Source organism: Urocitellus parryii, chromosome 10, assembly GCF_045843805.1.
Source record: "Urocitellus parryii isolate mUroPar1 chromosome 10, mUroPar1.hap1, whole genome shotgun sequence".
NCBI lineage: Eukaryota > Metazoa > Chordata > Mammalia > Rodentia > Sciuridae > Urocitellus > Urocitellus parryii.
Genome location: NC_135540.1, coordinates 16678509 through 16701719, shown reverse-complemented (window position 1 = coordinate 16701719; position 23211 = coordinate 16678509). Strand labels below are relative to the sequence as shown.

The 23211-nt window shown below is 44.5% G+C and overlaps 1 protein-coding gene across 1 annotated transcript in view; it reads left to right on the top strand.

The window, feature by feature from the left end:
- Tbc1d9 (TBC1 domain family member 9) overlaps positions 1-21176 on the top strand; it is a 109072-nt gene extending 87896 nt beyond the window's left edge. Inside the window, exons 14-21 of the mRNA XM_026386208.2 lie at positions 7096-7194; positions 7356-7424; positions 10658-10898; positions 14166-14231; positions 15057-15143; positions 18012-18086; positions 18177-18280; positions 19144-21176. Coding sequence (XP_026241993.2) covers positions 7096-7194; positions 7356-7424; positions 10658-10898; positions 14166-14231; positions 15057-15143; positions 18012-18086; positions 18177-18280; positions 19144-19860 — 1458 coding nt within the window. The 3' untranslated portion in view covers positions 19861-21176. The remainder of the gene's footprint in view (positions 1-7095; positions 7195-7355; positions 7425-10657; positions 10899-14165; positions 14232-15056; positions 15144-18011; positions 18087-18176; positions 18281-19143) is intronic.
- Positions 21177-23211: the final 2035 nt, after the last annotated feature.

Genomic DNA, 23211 nt, shown 5'->3' with positions numbered 1-23211 from the left:
TTCTTCCAAATGTTCAGCATAATATAGCATTTGGTGATAAACTTATACACAAATACCACAACTCTGATTATTTTCCTAGAATCCTAGAAATGAATTTGCTGCAGTAGATCAAAAAATGAACACGATTTCCAAGCTTCTGCTGCACACCGTCCACTTTCTACAAAGGTTGTCCAATTTCTGTTCCACTCGTAGAGATGGAGGATCACTGTTTCACTTCACTGTCTTCAAGACTGGTTATTATCCTAATGTGTTTTAAAAGAATCACTGCCCCGGGACTTGTGGACCTGTGGATAGTACTAAATAAGAGATTTTAGATGATTTATTCATTCAGAAAAAGAATCCATATGGTTGCAGGCCATAGGCTGTCGTGGCTGTGGGGTGCTTTCCTAAAGGCATCACCTGAACATGTGCTGTTAGAATTCTGGACCGGAGTAATAAAGGAGGTTGATATGTGGAAATTCAGCAGAAAAGCTAGCCTCATGCTGCAGTGACAGACTGAGGGAAAGGCAAGGACTGTTCTCATTTACCTCCTGTCTGGCTGGTCCCTGAGGTGACCTTGGGCTGCCAGACGCCCTCCTGCAGGGTAGAGCAGCTCAGTGCTCTCCTTCCTCTGCCTGGGAAGACAGCCTTCTCCTTTACGTCACCACCTACACTACCCGGCCTTGCTGTGTGCGGTGCCTGATTTTTTGTTTCTTTGCTGAAATGGCTGGCCCTGCTCATTTCCAGTGGCTCTCTGAGTCTTCTAGATGAACTTGCCCATCTTCTTTCCCCCTCCTGTCAGATGGTTGGCTCTGGGTCCTGCCTGTGCATTAAACCACTTTAAAACTTTTCAGAAGCCAAGCTTTTAAAAACACAAATTGCCAGGCTCCATCCCAGGTCAGTTAAATCTGAATCTCTGGCATGAAGCCCAAGAATAAGTATTTTTTTTTTTTAAGTTCCCCACAAGATCGGAAATATCCCTGAGCATTGAGGTTCACTGGGCTAGACGGGGCACAGAGCCACGTCTAAGGCTAAGGCAGGACACCTGAGTGTTCTGAGGCATGCAATGAATTTCCTTCTGTTCTTTGGGGTAATTAGCATGAACGTTGAAAAATAGGCAAGAAATGCTGAAAGCACACTCATATTTTGAGATCTGGCGCACACGCTCCCCAGGTTCTGCTGGTTGGTCTGGTATTGATCAGCCAGGTAGGTAGAGGTGGTGACAAATGCCACATGGATGACATCTGTCTGTCAGACCTCTCAAGCTCCTATGGAAAGGATTGTTTGGGTGACTTGAGGCTCTAGTTTTCTTTTGTGTGAGCCCTGAGAGTGAGAAGCAGACAGAGCTGCAGCCTTGAAGTTTAACTTATAGACAGAAGCTCTAAGGTGACTCTTCCAGCTGTTTCCGCAGACATACAGCCATCGCAGAGGTTCTGGGTGTTCAAGTGCCCTGCCTGGCGGGTTTAATCTGTTGAGCAGCTGGGTATGTGCCTGTGCAGAAAGCAGCCTGTGCAGACAGACAGGCAGAGGCAGTCAGGAAGGTGCGGTGTGTGTCTGGTGGTCAGTGATCACTGAGCTGCCCCTAGCTGAGAGCCTGCTCTGTGGGGCAGGGCACTGGTGACATCTTAGACAGCCCTCCCAGGTTAAAAGAAACAAATGCAAGAAATGATAATATAAGTCAAGAGACGTTGATCTAATTGTTCCAAGTCACACAGCTGGAAAGTGTCAGGGCCAGGATCCAAGTCTCCTTAGCATTAAAGCCAGGGAGTTTGTGCTGATTAGAATGGAGATGGAATTGTGGCTGTGCATATGGGGAGTCTTGAAACCACTAATGGATTGGCAACAGCCACGGGAGACTGAAGAGAGTTTTTCTTCAAGTTCATTGTTTCTGCTTCCTGTGCAACATATTGGAAGGAGTGGGCAAGCAAAAAAGGTACTGTCATTGTCTTAAAGGAAGACCCAATAGACGCAGGAAATAGCCATTTTCTATTAATTTATTCAGAAGCTTTTTTTTTTGATGGGGGGTATACTGGGGATTGAATTCGGGGGCACTCGACCACTGAGCCACATCCCCAGGCCTATTTTGTATTTTATTTAGAGACAGGTGCTTAGCACCTCAATTTTACTGAGGCTGGCTTTAAACTTGAGATCCTCCTGCCTCAGCCTCCTGAGCCACTGGGATTGCAGTTAGTACATCCAACTAGAAGTTTTTTAGTTGGGATTTTATAAGTGCCTGTCTCATACCAACCATCATGCCTAGCCCCAGTGTGAATTTTTGTTTTCATTCCTTGTTTTTATCATGTAGATATTTTCAATCACAGTACAAGTCCCAATAGTCCTCAACATTTTCCTGATTGTTCCTGTGGTGCTGGGGACGGAACCTGGACCTCGTGTGGGCCAGGCAAGCGCTTTACCACTGAGTCACATCCCCTGTCCTGTTGTCCTGATCTTTGTTTCATCAATTTTACTGTTTAGATTTCTCCTGGAGTGTGTTAAAGACAACTCCAGAGAGTGTGTTGTGTCACTGGCAAGCCCTTCCTCGTCCATCCCTGTCAGATATTTGGCAACTGACATGTTTTTTGCTAATCTATGACTGTGATTTTCAAGTTTAATTTTTAAAAGTTTGTTTAACCCTTTAAAAAAAGGATATAAGTTAAGTGCACTTATTGTGAATGGACGGTTAGTTGCAAATTGTGAACAAAAATGGGTGCTCCCCCTTCTTCCTCTTGTCAACAATATTAGGAATAACAGCTACCATGGCTTTACCTGGGGAGGACATGAATTCTTACACCAACCCAAGGAAGTAGGAATATTTTCCCTATTTTGCTGGTGAGGAAGCTGAGAGTCATGTGTCTGGGAAATTTCCCTGCCATCTGGGCTGTCCCCATACCAGCCATGCACGTGTTCCTGTTACAGTGCCCACTTCTCACAAGTCTCCTTTCTGGAGGCCGAGCTTTGTGTTAGTGGTGTGTATTCAAAGAAAGTGCTTCAGAGTGGAGTCACAGATTCCCATGACCGTGAGGTGGTGCAGCAAGGCAGGTGACAGGTGGGCAGGGGTGGGGCCAGGGAGCTGTCAACTCAGGGAAATAGACATCAAGGACCTTCGAGAACCGGCAGCTTCTTTGCCAAGGAAAAGGAGGTGAGGAACTGTTTCTGCCAGAACTTTTAATTTTATAAGAGAAATTGGAAGTCTTGCTTTTATTCAGCTGCCCAAATTTTTAAATTGCTCTTTGGATCAAACAATGCACTCATGGACTTTCTAGTGTACTGTTCATAATTTCTGCTTTAGAGCAACTAGGAATGTGACTCGGGGGTCCAGAGCTGCTGGCCATGCATGAGGCTCTGAGTTCAATCCCCAGCACCACAAAAAATAACAATAAAAAATAAATAAATTCCAAGCCAAAATATAATAATACAGGACATCAGTTTTTCAGATCTTATCAGAATGAATGACCACAAGGCTGAGGATAGGATGATGTCATTTATCCCTTTTAGAGATAATAGAACTTTAGCTCAAGGGTTTCCAGTAGGTAGAACTAGGATTCAGATCCCCGTCTGTCTGTCTCTAGCATGCTTTTCCTTCTTTCTCATGTATTAGAAGCTTGTTGAAGCTACAACCGAGAGTCAGTCAACATATTCAGGATGTTTTACATTGAAACGGATTAAAATAGCTGTGTAATATCCATATTTACCTTCTGCGATAACCCGAGAACCTCTTCTCTAGCCCTTTAGGCAAAAGACCTCAAGAGATTCGGTACCTTGAGGGGAGTAAAATATAGTGCAGAAATAGCATGTGATAGATTTTTAAATAAAATATGCATGTGATTAAAATATATGAAATGTAAACCTGCCTGCTGGCCAAGCACCATGAGAGCATTCCTTATTATGAATATAGTCACATGTTGCGACTTCTCGAAAACTCTGGGTGCCCTGAAGAGGGCAGCTGCTCTAGAACATGAAGATCCCAAAAGCAAAGCCTTCACTTCACCTCAGGTCCCTGCTGCCCCTTGTCTCCTCCTCCTGACCTTCTTCTCTACTCCTGAGCCTCGGCTCCCGCCAGCACTGGAGTCCACAGGTGCAGACAGACGCCCCCACCCTGGCATGCCGTGGGTCTGGGGGAGCCTCCTCCAGGTGCACTGAGAATCCCTGTCCTGGGGCCTGGTTTCTGCTTCCTGGAACTTCCACTCACTCTCCATCGATTCCTCCCTCCCGTCCACTCTTCCAAGGTGGAGACCCTTGCAGGACACTTAGTGTTTGGAGATTTTCCGATTATAGAAAGGGCTCTCTAGGGGGATGATGCTCAGCCCCCAGCTAACAGCAGTGAGCCCTGTTCTGTGTACCTCACAAGTTAAGAAGCACTTAAAGACTTAAAGGCATTTTTTAGCCTAATTTGAACGTCTTTGTCTCTCCTTTTTTTCCCCCCTTTGTTACTGGGGATTGAACCCCAGGCACGTTACTACTGAGCTCTATCCCCAGCCCGTTTTGTTTTTTAAGACAGAGCCTCACTAAGTTGCTGAGGCTGGGCCTCAAACTTGCAATCCTCTTGCCTCCACCTCCCAAACCGCTGGGATGACAGGTGTACCCCACTGCACCTGGTGACCTCATCTTTTTTAAAAACAGAAATAAACCATACGCCTTTGGATATCAGAAACAATGCTTTCTTTTGTTTCAGTAAATTTCCTGTGATAGACAAACTTGTTGAGATCATTCGGTGACCTATGGCCTAAGTTTTTATTTTTTTAAGCTGTGACATTTGGATATGTCCTGTCCTCTCTGAAGATTTAGAAAGAAGGAGCCTGTTGAACTTGATTGCATTTGGCTCTTATGGTCTCTGTTTAAGATGCGCATCTGTTTTTATTCTGTCCCCGTTTTTCAAGGATAACGTAAATCACAAATTGACTACCCAGCATGGGAAGGGGTGATACGGTGGCTAGGCTGGGCATGCAGCTCAGTGGCAGAGCGCTGGTCTGGCATGCCTGAGGCCCTGGGTTTGATGCCAGCATTGGGGTGGCGGAAAACTTTGACATTGAAGAAATGATGGTGGGGGTGGCAGAAACCAGAGAACACAACCTGAGCGAAGTCGTCTCCACCTCATTCCTCTATCTGATCCACTTGCTGTTGCTCCAAGTCCCCGGAGTTGGGGGGACCTCTGCACACAGGGTGGGTGAGGTGGCAGGAACAGAGCTGCCTACCTGTCTGTTGGTGTCAGTAACCAGGGGGCCAGGAGGCAAGAAGGAAATCCTGCTCGCATGGAAAACAGCCTCTCTGCACACCGAGACGTAGGAAGCTAGATTAGAAAACGAGAAACAAGCCACAGAACCATTCTTCAGATAAAAAAATCAATTGAGTGGGAGAAGAGATACAAATGAAGGTGGATGGTTTCGTTTATTACTTAAGGAAAGGGAGATTTTAGAAAATTAAAATAATTTTAATATGCACACCACCAGCGCTAAATTCAGCTGATTGGGGAAAAATATCTCCGTCACATTGGTGCCTTCATTCTTTGCATGGAACCTAGGTGTGCAAAGCCAGGGGGACAGCATTGTGTCCAGGCCTTTGTCTTTATTCTGGGCCCCAGGGTAAGCCAAGCCACTTTTATTCGCCTGTTTTTTAGCATTTCATTCTGTCAGAGCTCCTCCAGAAGTGGGGGGTGGCGGACAAGCCCCTCCATGTTGATCTCACTTGCTTTTCTTTAGACATAGTCCAGAAATAGCCAGCCCGGATCGTAGAATCCACAGCTTCCTCTTAGATTGGGACATTTGCTCCAGAAGAACTTGGAGCCATTGTGTTCTGTCTGTGACGAGTTGCAGAGACCTGGCGCCGGGAACCGTCCTCTCTGACAAAAAGCAGCATTCAGTTCCTGTCGAGGAACAGCCATGTGGATTTAGTTACAAATGTGCAGAGCTCTTTGAATATCAGGCTGGGGGAAAACAGGACTTTCTCTCAAGCAGCCTGCAGCAATTCCAAACCAGTGTTTAACATCAGTTGTTATTATCAGTGCATTTGGAGATGAATATATCTGTATGTCTCATTGCAGTTCTACAAGAACAGCTTTGGGGTCTCACTTTACAGAGCGTCAGAAGACTCCACTAAACTGTCTAGTCACATAGTTAGCTGGTAAGGGGGAGGGAAAGAGAGAGAGAGGGAGAGGGAGAGAGAGAGAATACTACTACCCTGCTTAAAGCTTCAGTGGTTTTACATCTCATGCACATAAAATCCCAAGGCCTTCGAGCCCTTTATATGAATTCTTCTGATCTCTGATACCCTCTTTGGAGTAATGGGATTTCTGGGTTATAGGAATACATCTGTTCAGATGCTGCCAGACAGATTTCCAGAACGATTGTACCACTTCATACACCAATCAGCAGCATCCGAGCATATCGGTTGCACCTTATTCTTGTCAACGCTTGGTATTGTCTGTAGCTTTAATCTACCCAGTGTATTTAACCCTTGTAGCCACTGATTCTGTGGGTGGAGCCTCAGGCTTTAAGCAGTTTGTTTGTTTTCCTTTTGCATTACTAAGAGACATAAAACCTTACACGTTCTCTCTCTGCCTTCAGATAGGAAGACTCACTTTGGCTTTTGAAACGGTTCAACAGACTTGCAGGTAGTGGTAGGCATTTTACCTGAAGAGATGGCTCGCTCACAGGAAGTGCCATCTGGAGACACACGGTGGTGATTTCTGGACCAGACAGACAAATGCTGTTGAGAGAGCAGAAGGCCTCTCACAGACATTTCTTCCAACCTACTAGTCTAATAGGTGGCTTTAAATTAGATACTTCCCTTCTCCTTGGCAAGAAAAGCCTTCCTTTAAAGTGTTCTTTTTCCAACACTGGTAACATTATTTAAATCATCTTCTTGGTGATTTGTTGACTTATGGAAGACACGTTTGACTTAGAAACGTCATTCAGCTGGTCACATGCATGAGAATTTCCAGATATCTCTTTGGAGTCACCAAATTTGGCTTTAAATGGTCAATAGAAGTATAGTCCAGTTGCCTGGCATGTGACAAGTCATTTGTCCTTGTGTCACAAATGTGTCAGCCAACTTGCCCACATGATACTCGGTGCTGCAGCAGATTTTTTTTTCAGAAATACTGATATTGCTCCTTTGCAGAAATTTGGAACCATCCGGGCAGACTTAATTGAACAGATGAGATTCAAACAGAGACTGAAAGTGATCCAGACGCTGGAGGACACGACCAAACGCAACGTGGTAAGTCCTGCGCCAGCAGAGGGCCTGCTGTCCCCACCCTTGCTCCTGCTCCTGCCGGCTCATGAATTCCCACTTGACAGAACAGAACTTGGAGGAAGGAGGTTAGGGGCTTTCCCGTATGACACTTTTGGGGAAATTCACCGTGCTCTTTCTTTTTATAGGTACGAACCATTGTGACGGAAACTTCCTTCACCATTGATGAGCTGGAAGAGCTTTATGCTCTCTTCAAGGTGAGTTTCAAAGTAAACTCAGGCCTGCCTGAAGGAATGGAGGAGTGTGCTTTAATAATTCAGTGAGTTCTTGATTCTGCTCTTAACTCATTAAGGGGTTGTGTGAGTCTTCGTGTGCCTACGTGGCAAGGTACAGCTGGGTACAAAACCAGACCACTTAGTAGGAAAAAGAAAATAAACAGATTCTCCTCACTAGCTTAAGCTAATGTCCTAGCTCTTTCCTCTCCAGATGATACCATCACTGTTTTGTTTGACAAGCAAAAAGGTTATTTGCCTTCTAACGCTTGTTAGAAGAATGAGAGTAAATCTGCCTAAAATTCTCAGAATTTATAATTTGCTATATTAACCTATAAAGTGCCCTTTAAAAAGATAATTTATCTAGAACTAGAACAAATTTGTTTAAATGCTTCAGGAAAAGGATCATGGATTAATATCTTGGATTTTAATTTTAGGATTGAGCCCTACTTTCTTACCCCCCCCCCCCCCGCCTACTGCTGGGGACTGAATCCAGGACCTAGCACATCCTTGATCCTTGAAAGAAAATACTATGTTAATAACTCAATTAATGTAAATATTTTTCTTCTAGAAAAAAAAGGTTTTTGTCATAAATATTATTATTAACATCATAGGTTAAAATGTGGAAATCAATAGGGGAAAATATTTAAAAACTGTCTTTGATGCAGATATCAGTTTTATCACCATCTGTAGTTGACTGACAGAACTAAATTTGGCTACTTAGAGCGATGCAAAGATGGCACAGGAGAAAACACAAAGGAAGAAATTGCAACAGGGCCAAACACCAATAGTTCTAGACATTGTTGACTTTGGAGTGAAAGTTCTAACATTCCCTCTTGCCTGTTAGCCACTAGAGGGCGCCAGTGTCTTACTAAATATTTGTTTCCCTGGTGCCTGGTAAAGTATCCTCCCCTAGAAAGTGTGCCAAAGATGTGTGTCAAATACCTATATAAATTAATAATTAATTATCAATATGTTAGAGTCCCTGAATTCTTCTGAGAGGACACAGAGGCCAGGAGAAATGGAGTTTCACAGCCAGTTAGGATAGGCTACAGCGGCATTACCAACAGAATAGACCACATGCCCCCATCAACCTCTGATCAGCACCTGAGGGTGATGGATCCTGCACCAGCTCAGTAAAATTTTATACCTGTTAAGCACCTGTAGCTAATTGCTCAGTGTAAACTGGTTATCCAAATCAAGGGGTCCCTGTTTCATAAGGTGAAAATAATGATCCAGTGGAGATCAGATTGTAAAGGGATGCTGAAGAAATCTGCTTCATTGGAGGGCAGAGTGGGAGTAGCCCCTGGAGGCAAACAGACAAGAGAAGAGGTTTTGACAGTAGGAAGATGCTGTAGGACAGCCAGGAAGAAGAGAAGGACCAGGGCTGTTCCAGATCCTGAGATCATGGAAGCCACTTCTCACCTGGGCTACTGCACTCTGCTCTGTGCACCTTTAGGTAACAGGTGTGTCATCTGACCCTGAGACTATTGCCTGAAGAAAGCAAGCTTTTCTCATGTTCACAACCCCTGCCCTGGAGGCACAGTGACCAACCCAAATTCCCTAGGTCTGTGTCACTCCTGAAGGGAACCTGAGACCCTTGGCCCCAGCACTGTGGAATTTTTTAAAAAATGAAAATCAGTTATGAAGCTTTCTTGAGTCTTCAGCACATTTTAATTAGCTTAGAATCATTTCACAAATGTTTATTGAGCATTGTGGTGTGCCAGGGACCCTGCCAGATTTTTTATTAGTTCTGAGAAAAGCCATTTCTGGCCAGGCACAGTGACACATGCTTATAATCCCAGCAGCTCAGGAGGCTGAGACAGGAGGATCGAGAGTTCAAAGCCAGCCTCAGCAAAAGTGAGGCGCTAAGCAACTCACTGAGACCCTGTCTCCAAATAAAATGCAAAATAGGGCCAGGGATGTGGCTTAGTGGTGGAGTGCCCCTGATTTCAGCCCCCAATACCGCTCCCTCCAACAAAAAGCCATTTCTGGGTGTTTTCCTGCAAATATAAAGGAATGTTTGAGTCCCCTTTCCAAGGAGCTCACAGCTTAACTTTGGGATAAAACCTGGGTAAATGGCTGCACCTGATATAGATTTGCTAGAATTTGTGGTTTGGGGCCTTTTGGTTTGGTCTTTCTTGTACACTTTCCAAATTGTCCCTTCTGTTCCAATCTCCATGCCCTGAGTCCCCAAGTGGTGTCAGAGGGGTCTCATCCCTGAATGAGGAGGGGAGAGGATCTTTGCAGACTGTTTCCTCCTGATTGTTTTGGGTCCCTTGTGAGCACCAGCACTGTGTTCAGACCTGACTCAGAAAACCCCGGGGGCTCTCTTAGGGGGAAATGCTTTGGGCACCATTATCAGTGATGCAGCTGAGCAGAAAGGGGCTATTTGATCCACAGGGGCTTCCTGGGCTCCCCCCAGGATAGTTCAGAGTATGGCTCAAACCAGCAGGCTGCTGGCCCCTCTGTATCTCGGCCCACCCCCATCACCTGGTGCTTCTACCCTGCAGCCAGGAAAGTAGTCTAAGGCCCTGGGGGACTTTGACACTGCTTCCTTTTGTCTGCCATCTGCTGGAGCTGCATTGAAGAAAAAAAAATACTGGTTCTGCTCACCACTCCCTTCTAGATTTTTAGCTCAATTTCCGGTAAATAATGGTGGTTGCTTTAGACAGTGGTCTTCCGAGCACCTTTTCTGAGTGCAGAGTTGAAGTACTCATGCTCACAATGGAACTCCCCCGCTCTTCAGAACCCCTGGGCAGGGAGCCGTCTGCTGTGGAAGAGTTTTATTCTATTGCATTTGCTCATGGTGAGATGCCCAGACAGTACACTAGGGAGTAAAGTAAAAATAGAGTCCTCCTCCTCATGCTCCTCTGGCCTCCCCACCTAGAGCTGACTGTAAATGTCAGTGTGGGGTGGCCCTCCTTCCAGACATTTCTACCACAGACTTATCTCTGTCATCTTCCTAGCAGAGATGCATTCATACTTCTCCCAGAGTCCCGTGACAGGTTCCCTGAAGTGGCTGCCTGGTTCTCCAGGGCAGGTCTGGGAGCGGTTCCACCTAGCCTTTCTATAGGAGGCATTTTTCTGGCGGTGTCTGCGGAGGCGTGAGGCCAGGAGACCACACTTGTGGATGTACGACTGTGTGACTGTGGTAATAGTCTTGTGTTTGGGGGCCACGGGAGCAGCAGGTAATCATCCCGATTGTTCTTTCTCAGGCAGAACATCTGACCAGCTGCTACTGGGGCGGGAGCAGCAACGCGCTGGACCGGCACGACCCCAGCCTGCCTTACCTGGAGCAGTACCGCATCGACCTGGAGCAGTTCAAGGGGATGTTCACCCTCCTCTTTCCCTGGGCGTGTGGCACTCACTCTGACGTGTTGGCCTCCCGCTTGTTCCAGCTCCTAGATGAAAACGGCGACTCCCTGATCAACTTCCGAGAGTTCGTCTCTGGGCTGAGTAAGGATGGGCTCTTGCTGCCCATCTGAGTTGGGAGGGGACAGAGAGGAAGGGGCAAGAACCCCAGGGTCCCTCGATGCTATTCTCAGGGTTGCAACCCTGCACGACCCCTGCAGGTTGGTCTTGAGGACAGAGAAGCACGTACGTGGCTGGCAAACTGATTGTAAAACATGTTTCTAGTTAGGGCTCTAGTACATGGAGGATTCATTTTCTTCATTAGGCAGCTGTGAGCCCAAGTTCAAAATACCATGTCAGAGAATGCACAAGGCAAGAAGCGTTAACGTAGACTTTGTGACCTCACCCATGGTAGGGTGACCAGGGAAAAGTCATGTCTAGGTGGTATAACTTGTCTTTGACAAAAGAATATCATTGATTTGATATAATATGCAATCAGACACGATTTTATGACATATAATTTCTTAAGAATATTTCACAATGTTTTTAATAAAGGGCTGAAGAAACACAAGATCACTGCTGGCTGAATGGAAGTGGTTGGTCTCCAGTTCCCAGGGATGGAGGACACACGCCCACGCCCTCCACCTCATCAGCAGCTCCCGAGCTGCTGCTGTCCGCCAGCCTCTTGCCTGGCTCCTTACTGCTGTTTTCTTATTGGATTCTCGCTCCATTTATAACTGGGCAAAAATGCTGGAGGTTGGCCATCTGCTGTGGGTGTAGCAGGCACTCTGTCAGGTTGTCGGGATGGAGTCAGAACTCTTTAGCCCTAATTGTGCCAGCCCAGGACCGTGGGCCATATACTTTAAATGATGAGCCCAAGGAAAGATGAACGGGCAGGCAGGCAGCAGCCAGCAAGGATTCTAAAGAGCACCCTAACTCTGGAACAGTAATATCTAGAAGGTATAAAGGTCAAGAGAAGTGGAGAGTTTTTGAAATGGCAATGTTGCCTTAGATGTTTAAACGATGTCCACATTGGAAAGCTCTTTCCATGTGCCTACGATGGGACTTGGAGGAATTCACCTCTGCCAAGGACAGGAACAGTTCTGAAGCTTTGGAACTTGAACTGTGTCACTTAATCCAAACAACAGCCCTTTGAATTAATAATGATGAAGGCAGCTACAGTCATGCAGGATTTACTCTGGGTCAGGCGATGCTCCAATGGTTTATGTGTTTTTAATTTGCCTACAGGGACACAGATACAAAGTTGGTGTTTGAATCCAGGCAGCCTAGAGGCATGGTTTGTACTGTTACTGTTATGCTTGATCACCTGTCTGTCTTAGGCTCCTGTAACAAAGTCAATTACACCAGGGAATACATAAACAACAGAAATTTATTACTTACATTCTGGAGACCAGGAAATCTAAGATCAATGCAGCAGCATAGTTAGTTGCTGTGAAGAGACTGTTCCTCTCATAGGTGGCTCCTTCTATGTGTCCTTGCATGTAAAAGCACAAACAGGATCCTTCAGAACTCTTCTCTGAGGATGCTGATCCCATTCATCCAATTCCTTAGGCCCCAATCATACCCCAGAAGCCCCATATTCCTGATACCATCACACTGAAGCTCAAGTATCAACACGGGGCTTTTACGGGCCTTCAGCCACAGCATTCCCTGTCTACTTACTGTTATTGTTCCCATTTTCAGCCAATGAAAGGAGAGTTCAGAAAAGTAATTTGCTGAGACATTGATTTTCAGGCGATCAGCAAGAAATCTGTTATGAAGCTGGACCAAGAGGCACAGTTAGGACATACTGGCCCCAGGGTAAAGTAAGGCCCACCTATTTCCAAAGCTCATCCTTTTACTACTGAGATAACAAAGGGAAATATCTTCTAGAAACTGTCCAGGGAAATAATGATTGAGAGTTGACACAGAAAGCAGATGTGGTAAGAAGACAGGAGAGTCAGGCTTGATGGCACATGCCTGTCATCCCAGTGGCTCAGGAGGCCGCGGCAGGAGGATTACAAGTTTAAGGGCAGCTCAGCGATTTAGCAAGGACCTAAGCAACTTAAAGAGACCCCGTCTCTGAAAAGGACTGGGAATGTGGCTCAGTGGTTGAGCACTTCTAGGCATCCCCACTACAAAAAAAAAGGAAAGAGTATACAAACTGTGTCAGATGAGAAAGTCAGAAATGTTGGAGATGCCTGACCTGGGAACATAAACTTGCTCAGAAACCATAAGCTCAGGAGGGACAGAATAGCTTCCCTGAAGACCTGAAATATCAGTGCCTAGAAGAGGCCATGGGTCTGTTCTGTTTGGCTTCAGCAAGGCGACCACGGGGGAGTCAAGTGGTTCTGAGCCATTTTCCAGTCCCGGATCTTCTAGGATCTGACACAATTTATGGGCGTTGTTTTCCCAAGAAGTGACACATGTTCATAATCACAAAATGTCACGTTTTACGGGGTTCATGGACCTTATAGTGAGACCACAGGTTAGAGGAATTTAGACTAAAGTAAGTTGCAGGACTTTCGGTGTTGAGAGAGTGCACTGGGCCTGGACGCTGCTGTAACGAGCAGCTCTCTGTGACTGTCTAGCACAGGGTGGGGACAGGAGAGCCCCAGGTTAAGTGGAAGATTGGCCCAGGCAACCTTTCATCTCCCTTTCAGCCCAGATGTAGGATTCCTCCTCTTCTTTTTCCAAATCTGATCATCTTGAGGCACTCCGAGAATATATATTAATGATTTTCAAATTCCAAGAATAAATGTGAACTTTAAATGAAAAAGAAAGGCAGGATTCTTGATATTGAAACTATAATGACATAGCGGCAAATACATTCAACTAAATTAAAACAAAAAAAAAAACTTTTAGGAGAACTCAGAAATGACTAAAAAGGATTTCTAAGATAAGTTACATGAAGCAATCTCAAACTTATTGTGCATTTATTTCTGAATTCTCGTGGTTACTTAGGATGTAGAGGTCCAGTTACATGCATTTCCTCATCAATAACTGTACTTACTATATGTCAGGCACTATTCAAAGTGCTCTATCTGTGTAACACCCCTAGTCCTCGTGTTTCATGGAGTTCTGATGTCAAGATCATGGGTAGAATCTTCTTTTATCATCTTATCTCACAGAAGGGAAACTGAGGTACAGAAATGCTAACTCTCCCACAGCACATAGTAGGTACAAAGGATTTGAAAACAAGACTCCTGGTTCCAGAGCTCTTAACCCAAATATGTCCTGGACAGACTTGTTGTCACACAGTGTCTTGGTTCCACTTTGTATTACAAAGTGGACTTTCCCCTGGAGCACAAAGCTTGGGAGGATCACTAGCATACACGACCTGCTTCACCCTGGTACTTATGTGACTTCTAGGTGCCGCATGCCATGGGGACCTCACAGAGAAACTCAAACTTCTGTACAAGATGCACGTCTTGCCTGGTGAGTGAGCTACACAGACGGCACACGTGCCAGAAACCAGGATCTGGCTTGAAATCCACCCCCACCCCACCCCCAAACACTCACCACACAGGTTTTCTTTTTTCTTTTTTCCTTTGGTGTCAACTCTGCCTCTTTTTGGTATGCAAAATCATTCACTGGTCACTGTGGACACACTGAGACAGATGATGTGAGTTCCTGAATCAGCTTGTGCTGGACCATGGTCTGACATATGAGTTGTGCTAATAGAAAACAGCAGGAGCATCTGCTAGAGAAATGGGGTCACCTTTGGGGAGCCAGGACTGTGAGAGAGAAGATGACACTGGGAGGTGCTGGTAGCCTTCTCAGGGGACCCCTCTTCACCTTGGCAAGCACAAGTGGACACCATAGAGAACTTTTGAGTTCAGTGTTAAACCAGGCTGTTCTCAGCTGGGATGTATCTAAGCAAATACCAGAAGTACGAAATAGAGACTGGCACTGAGGATAGAGGCAGGGAAAACTTTCGATTTGGGGATTTTGTTTATAGCATACAGTGACCTAAAATTGGTTTATAAAGCATGATGCCATGAAATTTGGGGATTTTTTTTATAAAAAGGAAAACATAGAGTTTGGTATGAGGCTGTTTAAGAAGGAAGATGGGGTTAGAAATGGAGTGACTTCCACTAAGGTTTTAGAGACAGTGGGGTCTCCCGGGCCCCCAGAAATGGGCCTCCACCCCACTCTTGTAACTTTAGCTTTTCATTCTTGACGTCACTTTCTCACGTAGTTCAAGCACGATTTGATTGAGTCATGTCACTACAGTATGACAGTTGTTTCCTCCTTCTGCAGAGCCGTCCTCTGATCAAGATGAGCCAGATTCTGCCTTTGAAGCAACTCAGTACTTCTTTGAAGATGTCACTCCGGAGTGTACACATGGTAGGAGACCCTGTCGCCAAGAGTACTCTTCTTCTCTTTACAGAGCCCTCTGTGCTTAGAAACAGACTTGCCTTGGAAGCTAGTCAGTTAAGAAGGCGCAGATGTCATGGTCCGTCAGCAAAATCCCACTCACTGTCTATTTTGTATAGCACATAAACCAAGAATATTTTTATATTTTAAGTGGATTTTTTAACCAAGAATAAAGTATTTCTTGCCATGTGAAAAGTCTATAAGATTTAAATTTTAGGGCCTACAAATAAAGTTTTACTGGAACACAGCCGTGCTCATTCACTTACATTTTCCCTACGGCTGTTTTAATGCTCTAGGGCAGAATGAAGCAGACCATATGGCCTGCAAATACTGAAATACAGTCAGCTGTCTATGTCCACAGGTTCTGTAGCCACAGATTCAACCAAATGCATACTACATATTCCGAAAAAAATGCGTCTATACTGAACATGGACAGACCTTTTTTCCTGTCATTATTTTCTAAACAGTACAGTATTAACAACATTTTTCATAACATTTACACTATTAGATATTTTAGGTCTCCAATGGTGACTCAGAGTATACAGGAGGTGCACATAGGTTAATGCAAATACTGTGCCGTTGTACATAAGAGATGAGCATCTGTGGAATTTGGTATCAACAAGGGTATCCTGGATCCAGCCCCCCACAGAAACCAAGGATGACTGTATTTTACCATCTGACCCTTTACAGAGGAAGTGTGCCAACCTCTCCCCTGTGTGATCATTAGGCCTATGTGTGTGAGATGCAGCTCATTGTATATATCTCCAAATTCATGTATTAACTTCTGGACTGTCTTGTCTTGTATGAGTCCAAGCACCGTTCCTCAGCTTGCTACTGGACTATGGCCTAATTCCTTGCTCAGCTTCATCCCTTCTCCTAAGTCTGAAAGTAAACATCAGGTTGTTCCTGGATTCTTTGGCCTCTTAAATCTTGCCATCCCAGAATAAGCACAACTTAGACCTGCCCTTAAACTGCAAGCACCTAAGTGAGTGGATAGAGAGGTTGAGCCAGACTCACTCCTCTTAGGACTGACAAGTTGAGGGGAGAGATCTGGACACTTATTTAGGCCAGTGTAGGCAGTTCCACATCTCTGAGCCTCAGTTTCCCTGTGTGAAAATGGAGAGGATCATTGTCACATTAGGTGACCTAAGGAGATAATGTAGGACCTAAGGAGATAATGTAGGAAGGCTTTTCCCATAGTGCCTTCACACATCTACAATATTCTTAGTATCGTTAGCCATAATATTCTGACTACAAAATGTTAGCTATATCTTTCTTAGTGGATACATATTTCTGGAAAGGAATCTCTTGTTTGAGAAATGCTTCAGGAATGGTCACATGCTGATAGCATTTGATAGCCTCAAAAGATTCTTTTTAAAGAATGTTGTTGTTTTTTTTTTTTCATTCCAAAAGCACTATTGCTTTGCTCTGAAAATTGTAAGACGGTAGATAGAACATGTAAGATAAGCTAAAGATGTCTTAAAATTCTAACCACACAAAGGTAGCTTTTAATATAGTAAAACATTTCTTTTCAGTATTTTTCACATAATATACGTAGTCAGGTATACACACACACCAAAAAAAAAAATTGGCATCAAATGACCAATTCAATTTTTGTTGTTGTTGTTTTGTGTGTGTATGGTGCTGGGGATTGAACCCAGGGCCTTGTGCGTGCGAGGTAAGCACTCTACCAACTAAGCTATATCCCCAGCCCCTGTTGTTGTTTTTAAATGTCTGGAAAAGTGTGTGTGTGTGTGTGTGTGTGTGTGTGTGTGTGTGTGTGTTATCAATTATACCCATACAGCTTTGTGTCCTGCTTTTCTCACTAAATATCCAGTGATAATGATAGTTCCACTAAAAATTCTCTGAAAGCATGATTTTGAAATGTCTACATGATATCTGCTTCATGGGCTTACATACATTAAATATTTTTTGATATCTACTTGTTTACTAAATGATTTTTGACATTCAGAGGAGAGGAATTTCCTGGTGACACATACTACATTGTCCTCGCTTTGTCTGAACAGTTGCTGAGGATAGTCTGACCTCACTTACTGTGAAGGTCACCTACCTGGCCAGAGAGGTGCTGCAGTCCCCACATCCTGCAGATGGCAAACTGAGTCTCCATCTGAGGACACTGCCCCTGTCTTTTGAAGTCCTTATGTGCCCTATAATTTGCTGTTTTAAGAAGAAAACAGAAAACAATTTCAAGTGGGTTCCTTAAACGTCATATTTTTGAAATGCCAAATTATAAATCTTGAAAGATTTTATGGCACATAACAGTTTAGAAAAAAAAGTATCTTTCTTCTATGAACATAGATTTTAATTTCCTTGGAAGAGTGAGTTCCTGATCTTTTGCAGGGCCTGGCAAAGATAAAATCAACTTTCTACCTACAAAGTTAAGAGGATAATAGCACAGAGAAGGGAAAGAAAGCACATTCATGGGAGTAAGCACCACCTTTATTAAATTCCAAAGACTGTGGAGCTTCAACTCTTTAGTTTTTAGCTGTACACAGAACCCCAGCTGTGAGCAAGAAATCTTCACTTAGAAATGGGACTGTCAAATAAAATATGAGACCATAAGTAAAATTCTAATTTCAAGAAGTAATTTATTTAGTATAAGTATGTCCCGTGTAATATTAGGGATATACTTATACCAAAACAACAACTACTATAACAAGGTGTTCATTGTTCATCTGAAGTTCAAATTTTACTGGGTGTGCTGGTTTTGTTGTTTGTTTTATTTGCTAAATCAGACAGCCCTACTAGAAGTCTGTTTTCCATAACACGGAAACATTGTATAACGCTACTTTTTTTCTTCCGGATGTTTCTTGGTAGTTGTTGGATTGGATAGCAGAAGCAAACACAGTGCTGATGATGGCTTTGTTACAGTGAGTCTGAAGCCGGACAAAGGTACATGTTTTCTGTCTGTGTTTCCCTTCTTGCCAAGCGAGCCCTTGTTCTTGACCTGCAAACACTTACCTTTTCACATTTGGGTTTCAGGGAAGAGAGCAAATTCTCAAGAAAATCGTAATTACTTGAGACTCTGGACTCCAGAAAATAAGTCTAAATCAAAGAATGCAAAAGATTTACCCAAATTAAATCAGGTAAGTGCTTACTTTCTAATCCCGAAGCTGTTTTTTCCGGTCATACATCATCAATGTAGAATAAACACCCTTCAAAGATAATGGTAACCTGGGGGCATTTGATCAGTATCTGTTTGGATCTACTTTTTATGCACTAAAAATATGCTCAGTTGTAAGAAAATGATCTCCTCAGAGAAAATTTGAACCCCAAAATACTCAATTTTGAGACTACACACATCTCATCTCAATCATTAAAAAATACTCTGAGAGTCTCAGAAGAAAAACCCCTGCTGTTTTCAAATTGCTGTGCTCAGATATAAAGATGTCTGACACAGGTTTTCCTTAGAACGCTAAAGTGTAATGAGGGAGAAAAAAAAAAGATGTAAGTAATTATAACAGGATGAAAATGCTGTTTCCTAAAAGCAGGACAGATGATCATCTGCTAGGGGCATTGCTTCTGCCTGGGGAGATGAGGGGAGTGTCATGGGAGAGGGCCTGGGAGCTAACCTTGGAAAAATCGAGATGGATTCTAAAGTGTGGAGGTGTGAAGAGAGCTAAGTCTAGGGTTTCTTTAAGATGTGTCAACAGGGAAGACAAGGGGGCAGCGATGCAAAAGCATGACATAGTCAATCTCCAGGTTAGGTGATGGATAGATAGTTTATTACTTATTAATTCCAGTTTCATGGATGTTGAAACTTTCAAATTAAAAAAAAAAAAAAAGTGGAAACTCCCATTAAGAGACTAGAAAAGTCGTACCCATCCTCCTTCGGGGAGAACTTTCTGGGGATCTCTGGAGTCTTGGCTTGTTGGGGTACCAGTCCTGTCTCTGTGGGCCCCACCCACCAGATTTCACTTTCTTGGTGTCCTTCCTGATGGCTTTCCAGGGACAGTTTATCGAGCTGTGCAAGACCATGTACAACATGTTCAGCGAGGACCCTAACGAGCAGGAGCTGTACCACGCCACGGCGGCGGTGACCAGCCTCCTGCTGGAGATCGGGGAGGTGGGCAAGCTCTTCATCACCCCCCCGGCCAAGGAGGGCCCCGGCGGCGGGCCACCCTGCCACCAGGGCATCCCGGGCGTGCTCTTCCCCAAGAAGGGGCCCGGCCAGCCCTACGTGGTGGAGTCCGCGGAGCCGCTGGCCGCTAGCCTGGCCGGCGACAGTGAGGAGCACTCCCTGGGCGGGCAGATGGAGGACATTAAGCTGGAGGACTCCTCGCCCCGGGACAACGGGGCCTGCTCCTCCATGCTGATCTCCGACGACGACACCAAGGACGACAGCTCCATGTCCTCCTACTCGGTGCTGAGTGCCGGCTCGCACGAGGAGGACAAGCTGCACTGTGAGGACATCGGGGAGGACACGGTGCTGGTGCGCAGTGGCCAGGGCACGTCGGCGCTGCCCCGGAGCACGAGCGTGGACCGGGACTGGGCCATCACCTTCGAGCAGTTCCTGGCCTCGCTGCTCACGGAGCCCGCCCTGGTCAGGTACTTTGACAAGCCCGTGTGCATGATGGCCAGGATCACCAGTGCAAAAAACATCCGGATGATGGGCAAGCCCCTCACCTCGGCCAGTGACTACGAAATCTCGGCCCTGTCGGGCTGACCCGGCGGCGGAGGGGAGCCACTGACCTGAGTTCTGGGGCGGGGGGGTCTCTTTTCCTTTTAAATTAAATATTTGTTAGTATCTGGCTCGAAGCCTAGTGTTTTCATAATGTGATGCAGTAAAAACTGTGGCGAAATATCTAAACACCTCAATGTAGACTCAGTACTCTCCTGCTGGGGGAGGAGGGTTCCCAGAATACCACTTATTCAGTGAATTCCCCCCAAAACAGATGAATCTGTCAGTGACCTGTATTATAACTTATTAATCTTGCTGTTGAACTGTACACATGGTTTAAAAAAACATAGTGCTGTTTAATGCTAAATAAGGCAGCCGTCGTTTCTGTATTCGGGCTTTTAAATAAAATTAGAAACTGTAAGAAAAAGGAAATGCCACAAACACGCAGCTGTTCTTGGCGAAGGTCTTGTTGGCTGGGGATATCCTGCACCACTCTAGCAAGTATTAAGAATATTTTTCAAGATTTGAAATATATTTCCTAAAAATCCTCTACTCAAAAACCACATCCAACAGATGTTCCCCGTTAAGGGGAAAACATTTGGGGTTCCAAACAATAATGGAAGTGTAACTGATTTTTTACACAGTGGCAAGGGCAATCGTACTTGAGACAAATACCAGACCAATTTTACATTAACAAATGGTTCTGATTATTTATGTCATCTGGCCAGAATCCATGGAAAGGGAACAGTCTTTTGTTACAGAAAATGTGCATGTGGCAGCAGAGAGGAGAGAACTCAGGATGGGCTTTTGCATTTTGTTTCGTTCTGTTTTTGAAAGAGTAGAAATACTGATGCTTCTGATACTGGATTTTTAGCTTCTTGTTATGCAAATAAAGCAAAAAAAACCCAAAACAATGGACTGTACCATTTCCATACTCTCCATAGATTCGAGAAGTTGTACCGTGAATGGCATATGACCATCTTTTTGTTAAATCGATGATGTAGAGATCATGTAAACTGAAAAAAAAAAAATCCTGCAAGGTAATGTAACTAGATGTTTTGAAACAGGGCTTGTCACCTTATATAAAATAATAGTATGCTCTATTTCCTGAATGGATGTGGAAATGAAAACTAGCACACCTGCACTTTGAATTCTTGCTTCTTTTTTTATTGTTGTTATGGTTTCATTTTTTACAGATGTTGGGAGGTTTTTCTCCTTCTTGATGAATTCAAAATCATGTTTCACATTTCCTTTGCTTTTTCTGAATATTCCTTTCAACACATTCCTTTATTTTATTATACCTTGTGTCCTCGTATTAGCTGTTGCTGCTGTAATTTTTTATTTTGTTTACAGAACGATTTTTAAACTGTCAAATGAAGTAGAGTTAACCTCAAATAGGATAAATGTGAAGAAATAAAATACTTCAGATATGGCTTTTTATCTTTGTGCTTGAGTTCCTGCCCACGGCAATGATGTTATTTCTTTGACAAGTTGGTAAGGAAAATTTTATTAGGCAACCAGTTTGACTAAGTTAATATTTATAGGCAAATATTTTGAGATAAGAAATAAAATGTGTGTCATTTTAATGAGTGCAAGTGAAATAAGGAAGTGTTGTCTATCATCTGATTTAAAATAGTTGTCCCAGGTAAGTAAGAACAGGTTGGAAATGTTTCTATTTAATCCTGATTAGTACACTGACACCATTTGGTCAGTTTAATCAAGTATCTAGCCTTTTATTTGATTTGACTCTGAGATGGTTACACTGCAGATGGTGAGCTCAGTGTCCCACCCCAGTGGACCTGAGCCTCCACCTCCGGAGCCCTGGGCAGTGGAATATTGGGGAGCTTTCACAGAGGAGCACTTAAAGGGACAGCTCCTGGCAGGGAAAGAGAACAGACCACAGCGAGGGAAGTGAGGGTGCCCAGAACAGGGGTGGGGACACAATCCCTCCAGCACCACCTCGCACCTGATTCTGGCCAGGAAGGGGTTAAGTCATGTAGAAGTACCACAAGCAGCCCCAGGCAACACAGCCTCCTCCAAGGTGACACAGAACGGGAACCCTGGCAGCAGGCAGAGGGCACCTCTACAGCCTGATCTCTTCAGGCCAAACTTCTCTAGGAAGGGTGGCTAGATTCCTGCTTCTTGCCTTCTAGGCTTAAGACATTCTCGGGGACCTCTAGGTCTTAGCAGAGTAGCCTTGGCAGGGACCCCTGACTGAAGCCTTGTCTCAGTGCAGCTCCACTTCCTGAATTCAACAGGGAAGCCCAGGGGAGGAGCCGGCAGCCACCTGACCTCTCCTGCCTCCAGGGAAGGGCTCTGGTGGTGCCTTCTTCAGTGCCTATCTTGTAAGAAGGCTCTTTCCTTCCAGCATCACCTTCCAACTTGAAAAGAACAGGAAGTGATGGGGTGAGGGCCAAGAATCCAAGTATTTCACTCTAGCTTCTGCTTTACAATGACTCCTCCATATAACATTTAAGTTCTTTGGCTTTTTTTTTTCTTTTTTAGTACAAGGGATTGTACCCAGGGGTGCTTAACCGCTGAGCCACAACCCCAGCCCTTTTTATGAGACAGGGCCTTGCTAAGTTGCTGAGGCTGGTTTTGAACTTTCAATCCTCGTGCCTCAGCCTCTGGAGTTGTTGGGATTATGGGCTGGGAATATGGCTCAGTGGTTAAATGCCTTTAGGTTCAATCCCTTGTACCAAAGAAAAAAAAAGAATTCAGCAAAGACTCCAATCTTTATCTCCTGAATCCCTATGACCTTAGGTGTTGGACAGATGGTTTATTACCATCTATTATCTATTACCTATCGCTATTGTATCTGAGAAATATGATGCATAACTTTCCAACTGGGTCACTCCCAGATCTCAGGACTCCTGCACAGGACACTTAGTTATTTTATCTTCTCTGTGAGGTCTCTCACTGATGCTCCTGTTCAGCTTGATTGTCTGGTTATCGCTTCATCCACTCTCTTCCCAACTCAATACGATTTCCCTGATCCTGTGTGGCCACCACCCGCATTGGCCACTCCATAACCCGCTAATGAATTGCTAGAAATATCTGCCTTCTTCACTCACATCTGGGCTGCTGATTAATAGAGAGCCAGGGGGAGAAATTTCATATTATAGATTCATGCTTCAATTTTATGCCTTTTTCTCCTCTGATGAGTCCTGAATGCCAATCAACAATCCTTTTTCCATATCCACTCCTCTTACTCCCCAAAACATTTTAATTTTTTTACTAATCTCTTCAAAACCCCTAACCCCACACGTTCACCCTCTTCATTGGAAACAGATGGTGAGTTTACAGAGCCATCAATTGCCACCGTCAACTCTGAGCCCAGCCACAACAACTTTCCATGCGAACCTGCAACCTCCCTTCCTCTATCCTCTTGCTGGG